This window comes from Entelurus aequoreus, linkage group LG07, assembly GCF_033978785.1.
Source record: "Entelurus aequoreus isolate RoL-2023_Sb linkage group LG07, RoL_Eaeq_v1.1, whole genome shotgun sequence".
NCBI lineage: Eukaryota > Metazoa > Chordata > Actinopteri > Syngnathiformes > Syngnathidae > Entelurus > Entelurus aequoreus.
In genome coordinates, this window is record NC_084737.1 from 29,050,296 (window position 1) to 29,062,659 (window position 12,364).

General features: G+C 41.5%; 1 protein-coding gene across 1 annotated transcript in view; it reads left to right on the forward strand.

Moving 5' to 3' along the window:
• The first annotated feature begins 1,232 nt into the window (after positions 1–1,232).
• Positions 1,233–12,364, forward strand: part of LOC133654356 (extended synaptotagmin-1-like) — a 47,724-nt gene continuing 36,592 nt past the window's right edge. The window contains exons 1-3 of the mRNA XM_062054677.1: positions 1,233–1,409; positions 1,478–1,609; positions 1,697–2,098. Of these exons, the coding sequence (XP_061910661.1) occupies positions 1,233–1,409; positions 1,478–1,609; positions 1,697–2,098 (711 nt within the window). The remainder of the gene's footprint in view (positions 1,410–1,477; positions 1,610–1,696; positions 2,099–12,364) is intronic.

Sequence of the window (12,364 nt, forward strand, 5' to 3'; positions counted from 1 at the left end):
TCCCTCCGGGTACTCCGGCTTCCTCCCACCTCCAAAAAAAACATGCACCTGGGGATAGGTTGATTGGCAATACTAAATTTGCCCTAGTGTGTGAATGTGAGTGTGAATGTTGTCTGTCTATCTGTGTTGGCCCTGTGATGGAGGTGGCGACTTGTCCAGGGTGTACCCCGCCTTCCGCCCGAATGCAGCTGAGATAGGCTCCAGCACCCCCGCGACCCCAAAAGGGACAAGCGGTAGAAAATGGATGGATGGATGGATCTGGTATCGATATATCAGTTTCCATCTGCACATTGTTAGCCGTTTATCATTCAATCAATCAATGTTTATTTATATAGCCCTAAATCACAAGTGTCTCAAAGGGCTGTACAAGCCACAACGACATCCTCGGTACAGAGCCCACATACGGGCAAGGAAAAACTCACCCCAGTGGGACGTCGGTGAATGACTATGAGAAACCTTGGAGAGGACCGCATATGTGGGTAACCCCCCCCCCCCCCCCCCTCTAGGGGAGACCGAAAGCAACGGATGTCGAGTGGGTCTGACATAACATTGTGAAAGTCCAGTCCACAGTGGATCCAACACATCAGCGGGAGTCCAGTCCACAGCGGGGCCAACAGGAAACCATCCCGAGCGGAGACGGGTCAGCAGCGCAGAGATGTCCCCAACCGATGCACAGGCTAGTGGTCCACCCGGGGTCCCGACTCTGGACAGCCAGCACTTCATCCATGGCCACCGGACCTATGCAACTCCCCCTCGCAAGGGACAGGGGAGAAGAGGAGAGAAGAAAAGAAACGGCAGATCAACTGGTCTAAAAAAGGGGGGGTCTATTTAAAGGCTAGATTATACAAATGAGTTTTAAGATGGGACTTAAATGCTTCTACTGAGGTAGCATCTCTAACTGTTACCGGAAGGGCATTCCAGAGTACTGGAGCCCGAATAGAAAACGCTCTATAGCCCGCAGACTTTTTTTTGGCTCTGGGAATCACTAATAAGCCGGAGTTCTTTGAACGCATCATTATGTCCTCTCTCCATATACAGCAAATTGCTTCAAAGATATTTCACAACAAATTACTGTAAATGTGAAAGCCATGCAATTGTCCACCAGTATTTTTTTTTGCTGTGAATTTACACTATTATTATATATTTTTTTTTACTGTGTGTGCATTTCAAGCCACTATAACAAACATAAAACGTTTTAAAATTGTCAACATAATTTTTTTATTTTTTTTATGATGCTTTGTCGTACCTCATTACGTGCAGGAAAGGACTCCCCCCTCACTGAGCGCGAACACACCTCCCTTGCATTAAACCTGTTGTCGTGCTCAGCAGGATGCCGCAGTGGAGAGGCTGACTTGTGGTGCACGCAGGCCGCACGCAGGCCGCACGCAGCTCCCGCAACCATCACGCATGTCTGCACCGTGCCTAGTCGCCATTTAACTTACTCCCGTGCGCGTGCGAGTTAATTCTGCGTATTTAGCTCGCTGGATTTGACGTGGAAGAGGATTGGAGGCGGAGAGCCCGCCCCTTAGAGCTCACTGCTGCCGCTGAGAAGAAGAAGAGGAGGAGGAAGAAGAAGAAGAAGAAGACACGTCCACCAAACAGAGAATTTGTTGGTGGAGGGGGGGGGTGGGGGGAGGGGGGCTCTGCGGAACTGAGCGAAGAGTGCAGGGTCTCATGATGCTTTAAACCGCGCCAGCTGTCAAGCTTGAGGACTTCGCTGCGAGGCAGAGAGAGAGAGAGAGAGAGAGAGAGAGAGAGAGAGAGAGAGAGGGAAATAAAAAAAAAAGTAACGGCTCTTGCGATGCCCTCCGCGGTCGCAGCCCCGAGCTCGCCGGACGAAGCCCCCGCGGGAGAGCGCGCGGTGGGCGCCCTGTGGTCCTTCGCTAAATGCCTGGGCGCGCTGCTGCCGGTGTACCTGGCCGGGTACTACGGCTTCAGCATCACCGTGGTGCTCCTGGGGCTCCTGGTCTACATGGGCTGGAAGCACGCCAGGCTGGACAAAGTGAGGCGGCTCAACGCGGCCATGTACCTCCTGGAGAACGAGAGGGAATTCACCACCGCCAAGCACTTCCGAGCCAAACGGGACCTGCCACCCTGGGTAAGGAGAGTCCTTATCTGCTCATTCACCGCCATGACGCTCATTCTTGCTGTCTAGTTTAGAGCCGAGGTCCTCCAGTCCTCACAGTTTTAAACTACTCATGATTTGCTCTTTATTTACCAATAAGTAAGTCCCCTCGGCAAGTTTGCATTATAACTACCGTATTTTCCGCGCTATAAGGCGCACCTAAAAACCTCAAATTTTTTTTATCAAAAGCTGACAGTGCGCCTTATAATCCGGTTCGCCTTATACACTGCAAAAAGTCAAGTGTTGAAAAACAAGAAAAAAATATACAAAAATTAGTGGTATTTTATTTGAAGTAAGAAAAATTATCTGCCAATAGAACAAGAAAATTCTATATATATTGTATATTCTCACTAATAACAAGTGCACTTTTCTTGGTAGAAAAAAAGAGACCTTTTTGCTCAATATGTTGAAAAATACTCTTAAATTAAATAAATGCTAGTGCCATTATCTTGACATTAAGATATGCGCTCGGCATCATGATTTTTTTTTCATGCTTGAAGTATTACTTTAAAAAAGTAGTTTTATAATGAGTGATATTCATCCTGCAATGGCGCCCCATAATACACCTGCTGTGAACCTGTTTTTATGTTTTATTTATTTATTTTTTATCGTGTTCTGTTTGTGTTGTGTTTGCTCGGTTCTCGTATTATCTTTTAACCTGCCCATTGTACAGCACTTTGGCTACCCCTGTGGTAAATTTTAAGTGTGCTTTATAAATAAAGTTGATTTGATTTCATTTGATTTGTGAGTGTAAATGACACAGCTTTGCAACAGTTGATATTATAGTTTCAAGCATGTTTTACTCAATATAGGTCTTCAAATCTCAGCTACAAGCTGTAATATCTTACAGAGATAATTTAGGACCAAAACCCTTAAAACAAGTAAAACACTCTAACATAAAATCTGCTTAGTGAGAAGAAGTATCTTATCGGACCGTAAATAAGCAAATATCACCCTTATTTGAGATATTTAATCTTACTTAGATTTCAGTTTTTGCAGTGTATGTGATATTGGGGCGGTATAGCTCGGTTGGTAGAGTGGCCGTGCCAGCAACTTGAGGGTTCCAGGTTCGATCCCCGCTTCTGACATCCTAGTCACTGCCGTTGTGTCCTTGGGCAAGACACTTTACCCACCTGCTCCCAGTGCCACCCACACTGGTTTAAAAAAAATGTAACTTAGATATTGGGTTTCACTATGTAAAGCGCTTTGAGTCACTAGAGAAAAGCGCTATATAAATATAATTCACTTCAAAATTCACTTCATATAAATGTTGCACTACATGTTATACCTTGCTGTTGTTAAAGGATAAACGAAACACTACGTCACTGACTTTACCTCGGGGAAAATAATAAAACAGCTGTTTATTCATTTTGGAAGTGAACGGAGTTGTCAGAACGCTGATTTGTAATCTATTAATAAAGTTTGACTGACCTATCTGACTGTTTTGTTGACATTCCCTTTAGCGCAGCTCCATCTAATGGATGCATAACATAACCCCAGCCTCTACTGTAGCATCTATTCTATGCGCCTTATAATGCGGTGCGCCTTATATATGAACAAAGTTTTAAAATAGGCCATTCATTGAAGGTGCGCCTTATAATCCGGTGCGCCTTATTGTGCGGAAGATACAGTAACCCTTCTCCACTCATTAGATTTGATTCTCAAACCCCTAAAAAAACACTTAAATATTAATATGTGTAATGTTACAGTGGGCAAACATATTAAATACACTTGCTAAATAAAACCTTGGCCTTGTTTTTAATCAATCAATCAATCAATGTTTATTTATATAGCCCTAAATCACAAGTGTCTCAAAGGGCTGCACAAGCCACAACGACATCCTCGGTACAGAGCCCACATAAGGGCAAGGAAAAATCACCCCAGTGGGACGTCGATGTGAATGACTACGAGAAACCTTGGAGAGGACCCCAGGGGAGACCGAAAGCAATGGATGTCGAGTGTAGGGTTGGGTATCGTTTGAATTCGAACGATACCAATTCCGATTCCGATTATTTGTTTCGATTCCGATTCCTTACGATTCTCGATTCCGATTCTTTTAAGAGGCAGGGTCAAAAAAAAGTTTAGGATATTTTAAATGAGCTAGCTAACCTACAGTCTTTCTGAATGAAATAGTCTGACATTCTCCATCAAATTTTAATTCTATTAACTTTTTATGAACTTTACTATAAATTCCTCACAGGGCTGTTTTCAACTAGAATATAAATATCAAATCTATGAACTTGAATATAAATATTATAAATTATGAATACATTTTCCCAGGGGTACACTTTCCTCAAGAGAGCTTTATTTTTGAAAACCTCATGAAAACACATTTACACACAAGTGTATGATGCTGCAGGTACTTAAAAATGTTACCGTGCTCCCACTGATGGGCTAACCTGGTGCAGAAAAGCAAATAAACAATAAGAAACAACTTGCAAAACCCAGTCCAGATTAGCAGCAGGTACAGTATAAAATCAGAGACAGTTCTTGTTTAGGAAAATGACCATATCCGCCTTCTCAGGCAGGATGCGTGAGCGTTCTGGACAGATAGTGTCTCCTGCTGTGGAAAATACACGTTCGCTGGGTGTGGAAGAAGCTTGAACGCATAAATAGTAGAAAGCAAGATCTGACAGCAAAGGATAAGTCTTTTGTTGGTTCCACCGGACCACCACCATGTAGCAAGGTCGTCAGACATAAGTATCGGTGGAACGTCCTGGTACATCTACAGCTCTCTCTCCACTCGTTTCTTGATGGACATGGAGGTCTGTTATTTCACGGTTATTTCTTTTTTTTTTTTGTAAAGTAAAGCCACACTTTCGACCGCCGACGCCCGCTATCCATGCTTGAGCTTGACTGACTCGCTCGGCTATGCTAACACGTCCGGCGGTGGGCGCTTCTTCGTTGGTGTTCAGCGTCTTCTTCTTCCGGTTCGGCGGACATATTTTTTTTCCGGTCGGCGGACTGGTATCGAAAATAGGAATCGAAATTTAAACTTTTGAACGATTCCGGGAGAATCGGAAAGTTAGTCCCGGTTCCAATCGATACTCGATACTCGATACCCAACCCTAGTCGAGTGGGTCTGACATAATATTGTGAAAGTCCAGTCCATAGTGGATCCAACTTATCAGCGAAAGTCCATTCCATAGTGGATCCAACATAATAGTGAGAGTCCAGTCCATAGTGGGGCCAGCAGGAAACCATCCAGAGCGGAGACAGGTCAGCAGCGCAGAGATGTCCCCAACCGATGCACAGGCGAGCGGTCCCCCCGGGTTCCGACTCTGGACAGCCAGCACTTCATCCATCAATCAATCAATCAATGTTTATTTATATAGCCCTAAATCACAAGTGTCTCAAAGGGCTGTACAAGCCACAACGACATCCTCGGTACAGAGCCCACAGGCCACCGGACCTGTGTAACTCCCCCTCCACAAGGGAGAGGGGGGCAGAGGAGAAAAGAAAAGAAACGGCAGATCAACTGGTCTAGGCTAGAGGATAAAAATGAGTTTTAAGGTGGGACTTAAATGCTTCTACTGAGGTAGCATCTCTAACTGTTACCGGGAGGGCATTCCATAGTACTGGAGCCCGAATAGAAAACGCTCTATAGCCCGCAGACTTTTTTTGGGCTCTGTGAATCACTAATAAGCCGGAGTTCTTTGAAACCAGATTTCTTGCCGGGACATATGGTACAATACAACCGGCAAGATAGGCTGGAGCTAGACCGTGTAGTATTTTATACGTAAGTAGTAAAACCTTAAAGTCACATCTTAAGTGCACAGGAAGCCAGTGCAGGTGAGCCAGTATAATGAATATTTAGGACTACTACGCTACTGTATTTTAATGTTTGTCATTATGGTGGTACTTGGGGGGATCCATGTGTTTTCTGAGGTGGTACTTGGTGAAAAAAGTTTGAAAACCACTGCATTAGATGATATAGCCCAGCAGGCACAAGACATTAAAACAACGTTGAGAACTTGCTGAATGAGGTCCTAGCGTCAAACATAACAACGTTGTATCAATGTTGGGCTCGGACGTTGATTTGACCATTGAATTTTGGTCATTTCCCAACCAATATTCTACAACATAAATATAACATTGAAACAACATGCTTTTGGACGACGTTTATTCAATGTCAGGTTGTGACGTTGATTTGACCTTTGAAATTTGGTCTTTTTCCCAACCAACAACATGGATCCAACTTTGGACATAAACGCCGTCTCAATTTACAAATGCAACTATTTTGCGGCATTGTTTTAAAATCAGTTTTAAAAGACATGTATGTATAATCAATGTTGTATCAACGTCTTGTGCCTGCTGGGGCTGGGGTGTTCGATACAAGTGCTCCATTTCCGATACTGATATTAGAGCTTTGAGAATTGCCAATACTGATATTTATCCGATACGATACCAGCACAACCCCGAGAGGGAGAAGCAGTAGAAAATGAATAAATGGATGGATACCAGCACGAATCATAGCACAGTCGTACCTCACCACATCAGCTTCAAATATTGCACATAAAGATTTTATCAAGTACATTGTACAAAATGATTGCCCTCATTCAGTGATTCTCAAACTGTGGTTATGCTCCATAGTGGTACGACAAAGAATCACTTAATTAAGTATTCAAACACAATGTTAGTGTTCAATCTGTGTTTAAAGTTACAGTGGCCAAAAATATTCAATACACTTGTTAAATAAAACCTCTGCCTTGTTTTTAATGAATACCTATGCCTACTACGCTACTGTATTATAATGTTGGTCAGCCAAGTGCTTTCTTAGGTGGTACTTGGTGAAAAAAGTTTGAAAACCACTGCATTAGATGATATAGTAGGGGTTAGATGATATAGTAAATTTTCCACTTCCGATACCAATATTAGAGCTTTGAGCATTGCCAATACCGATATTTATCCGATATGATACCAGCACGAATCATAGTGCAGTCGTCCCTCACCACATCAGCTTCAAATATTGCACATAAAGATTTTTTAAAGCACATTCTATAAAATGATTGCCCTAATTCAGGGATTCTCAAACTATGGTTCGATAGGCGGGCTCCATAGTGGTACGACAAAAAAAATCACTTAATTAAGTTTTCAAACACAATGTTGCTGTTCAAACTGTGTTTAATGTTACAGTGGTCAAACATATGAAATATACTTGTTAAATGAAACCCCTGCCTTGTTTTAGTCGTGCCACACCACATCAGCTTCAAATTTCACAGACATTTTTTTAAAGCACATTCTTTGTGTTTGCAATTTTGGAGCATGAAATGGCTCAATCAACTAAAAAGATGAATTAGGGTTGCACGATACAGACGTTATACAACATAAATTATATATAATTGACAGACGATAGAGCTTTTAATATTACGGTTATATATCATGATGATGCATGTTGATGACCCATTCTAGCGGTGTTCTGCAAATTTCACAACAACAAACAAAGTTGTCCTCAATCTAATTTAGCATTCTCGCCAGCGGCTAACGTCCCTCCACAGTGTGAAGTCACTTTTACGTCAACAATCCTTGCCTCCATGGCGGCATTTAAACTACGTTTATTACAGGTAGCATTATCACTGGAGAACGAGGAATAAATAAACATGCTACATTACACACAGAAGGAGGATATGCTGACCGCTAAGCTAGAGCTCTTGAATTTAAACAAAAGTGGGCGAGATCGATACACATATCGACAATAACGATACCAAGTAGTATGGTATCAGTGCGATACCAAAGTGGTTGGAGCAATATTTTTTTGTTATCAAAATATATTTGGTCGTTTTTGGCATTGTTTACAAACTCAGGAAATAAATTCCTGGACACAGGAAGGCTTTAAAGGCCTACTGAAATGGAATTTTTTTATTTAAACAGGGATAGCAGATCCATTCTATGTGTCATACTTGATCATTTTGCGATATTGCCATATTTTTGCTGAAAGGATTTAGTATAGAACAACGACGATAAAGTTCGCAACTTTTGGTCGCTGATAAAAAAAAGCCTTGCCTATACCGGAAGTAGCGTGACGTCACAGGAGGAAGGATTCCTCACAATTCCCCGTTGTTTACAATGGAGCGAGAGAGATTCGGACCGAGAAAGCGACGATTACCCCATTAATTTGAGCGAGGATGAAAGATTCGTGGATGAGGAACGTTAGAGTGAAGAACTAGAGAGGCAGTGCAGGGTGTATCTTTTTTCGCTCTGACCGTAACTTAGGTACAAGGGTTCATTGGATTCCACACACTCTCCTTTTTCTGTTGTGGATCACGGATTTGTATTTTAAACCACCTCGGATACTATATCCTCTTGAAAATGAGAGTCGAGAACGCGAAATGGACATTCACAGTGACTTTTATCTCCACGACAATACATCAGCGAAGCTCTTTAGCTACTGAGCTAACGTGATAGCATCTGGCTCAAATGCAGATAGAAACAAAATAAATAAATCCCTGACTGGAAGGATAGACAGAAGATCAACAATACTATTAAACAATGAACATGTAAATACACGGTTAATAATTTCCAGCTTGGTGAAGCTTAACAATTGAAGCTAACTACGGAGCAGCGGCGGCGGCTGGCGTTGTAGCTGTCGACGACACCCCGGCCGCCATCAGAGTCGGCAAGAAACATATATTTCCCCAAAGTTACGTACGTGACATGCACATAGCGACACGCACGTACGGGCAAGCGATCAAATGTTTGCAAGCCAAAGCTGTACTCACGGTAGTGCGTCTTGTATCCAGCTCAAACACAACACAACCTCCTGATTGTGTTGTTGTAGTCCGCTGCTAATACACCGATCGCACCTACAACTTTGTTATTTGCAGTCTCCATTGTCCATTAAACAAATTGTAAAAGATTCACCAACACAGATGTCCAGAATACTGTGGAATTGTTCGATGAAAACAGAGCAGTTTGTATGGTGACACATTGGGTACGAATACTTCCGTTGCCGTTGTGACGTCACGCGCATACGTCATCATACATAGACGTTTCCAACCGGAAGTTTAGCAGGAAATTTAAAATGTCACTTTATAAGTTAACCCGGCCGTGTTGGCATGTGTTGCAATGTTAAGATTTCATCATTGATGTATAAACTATCAGACTGCGTGGTCGGTAGTAGTGGGTTTCAGTAGGCCTTTAAGGGCAAAACTAAAGGATTTAAATCAGAACCAATAGTAGGAAATTATTTTTATTAGGGCTGGGCGATATATCGAATATACTCGATATATCGCGGGTTTGTCACTGTGCGATATAGAAAATGACTATATCGTGATATTCGAGTATACGTTGTCACGCAGTTGCTTTTAGCTGTGGGCATTACACTACAGGCTCTTCTCACTCTTTCTTGTCTGTCCTTCGCACAGACACATAAAACAAGCGCACCTTCTTACATACGTCACATACTGTCACGTGTGCAACGTCATACCCTCGCCGAGCAGAGAGGTAGCGCCATGGGTAACGTTAGCTGTGATGCTAGCGGAGCGGTGCGAGTGGTAAAACGAGAGAGAGAAGGTGCGAATCTGGTAACAAATGAAGGGAGAATTAATTCCCAAGAAAAACAGCAGGGAGTCCATCGTCGTGGTGGTTTGGCTTCAAGCGCGAAGATGTCGAACTGACAACCGTAGTATGTCAAGTATGTGTATGCGGCAAAAGCATTGCTACAAAAAGTAGCATTACTGCTAATTTGTAGCATCATTTGAAAAGTCACCCGCTAGAGAATGAAGAGTGCTTGAAACTCTGCATGTCAACATCTCCGGCCGGTGCCACAGCAACAAAATTCCCAAGCAACCATTTCCAGATCAACACCGTATGAAAAAAATAGTCAACAACACAAGGAGATAACGTCCGCAGGAACCTACCACATATCGAAGGACATATACTATTTGATTTCCTATTATGCAGCTCATTTGTATTTGACAGTTATTGAAATATTTTGTGTGACATCATGCACAAAAGTGCACTTTATTTGTTTTAAACTATTGTAGTAGCGTTCTGTACAAAAAGTGCACTTTAATTTAGTGTTGTTTGATATGTCATCTTAGTGACATCATGCACAAGAGTGCACTAATAGCTTGTTTTAAAATGTCTCTGACAATCTTGCACTTTCTGTTTTGGAAATTACATGAATGTTTGTGCCACTGCTTAATAACTGTTTAATGAATACAGTTTTGGTAAATTTACTTAGTTGTGATTTCCCTCTCTGCATGAAAGTTTAAAATGAGCATTTATTAATGCAGTATGAACAAGACTGTTTTAATTTAGACACATAGAATCATCATACTGGTGTGATTATATGCATCAAGTGTTAATTCAAGGCTAAGGCAAAATATCGAGATATATATCGTGTATCGTGAGATGGCCTAAAAATATCGAGATATTAATAAAAGGCCATATCGCCCAGTCCTAATTTCAATATTCCAAAAATTAATCATTCAATGATCTTGAAAATTGAAGTATCAGTATCAGCATTGATATGACCAATACTGCACCTGTTACTACTTGGTATTGGATCAATGCCCATATTTGTGGTATCGCCCAAAACTAATGTAAAGTATTCAAACAACAGAAGAATAAGTGTTTATTACATTTTAACAGAAGTGTAGGTAGAACCATGTTACAACAGAAAGTAACCAGATATTAACAGTAAACTACCAAGATTAATAATACTCTTATTTCACGTCGAGAGGGCTCTCATGATGTTAAAAAATGTGTTTTTAATAATGCTCTAGCTACGAAAATATGGGATTTATAATGAAAAATTCCTACTTCGCAGGAATTCAGTTATCCCTGTCATGTCGGCCAATTAAAAGCAATAAGGGGGAGATAAGGGTTTTTGTTATTTTGAATGTCAGATAAGGTTTGAGCAAGTGAAATTTCTCAAAGAACAATGGTAGGTATGAAAAATACTAACCTTATGACAGACATATGCTCTCCTGCTTTTATTATTTAATTAGTTTATTGGTGACACGTAATGATCTCATTAATTCATTAAGTTAAGCTCATGACGCAGAACATTTAGATGTTAACTGGCTGTCCAGCTTTGCACAAGTAAACACAATGCAGGACTGCTGGTATTGGAGCTTATATCAGGGATTTTACACACAAGCCGATATCAACCAATACTTGTTTTTTGCTGATATCGGACCGATATCTGATATCAATACTAGATCAGGACACCCCTACATATAGTACATAATAAGTGCCCATTGGCAAGTTTCATTTTTAAGTAAGCCTTCTCCTATCATCAGCACTTTCCAAAAATGCATCTGTGCTAGAAAGGATTTTACACACAATAGAAATTTCCGTGAGAAAATATTTGCTCTTTTCACTTCAGTGGAGCAGTTCTTGACCTTATGTGGCTTTCAAAAACTGACTCATAAACACAAGACATGGATCACCATATCTGGATATAAGAAAGCATGGGAGAGCAAGCAGTGTGTGCATGCATGCATGAAGCTCGATCAAATGATCTAAAATACACATTGTGAGAAATAATAGGACACCGCTTATTGCCTTAAGGTAGGATCAATATCAGGGGTATCCAACTAACAGCACATGAGCTACCGTTTAGCTCGCTAGTGGATTTTGAGTAGCTCACCAAACGGTCAAAGGCTATTTACTTAAAATCTTAACACAGTGGTACCTCAACTTAAGAGTGTTTTGAGATAAGAGCTGTCTCTCGGCTAATTGCTATGCTTCGAGTTACAAGTACAAATTTGAGTTACAAGCATCCCCGCTATTAGTTGGTGTAGCAAATATCACAGTGAACCCCGTAAGATCCGTTCAAAACATCTGGTCTTACTCGCTAGCGTTAGTGTGTTGCGAAAGATGGACATAGCTTTGTTAGGAAGAAAGTGAATTTGAAAGACAGTGCTGAGAAGAAGAAGTGGATTATATTCATTAAATTGAAAAAAAGAAAATGATTAAAAAAAAACATGACAGAGAGTGTTGACAACTTGGTGAAGCAATTTGAGCGAATCACTGCCAGTCTGCACCATACTGAAGCAGAATGAGTCTAAGGATGTTAAAATAGTATCTAAATGTCGGACATTTTTCCATGAACACATGTTAAAGCTGCTGATGGTGTGTTTGACAGAGAAGTAGCTCTAAAAAGATATCGTACAAGTCCACTCTTCCAGGTAAATGCTGTACAATAATATTTCCTTACTTAATAAAACTACGGCGGGCAGCACGGTGGCAGAGGGGTTAGTGCGTCTGCCTCACAAAACGAAGGTCCCG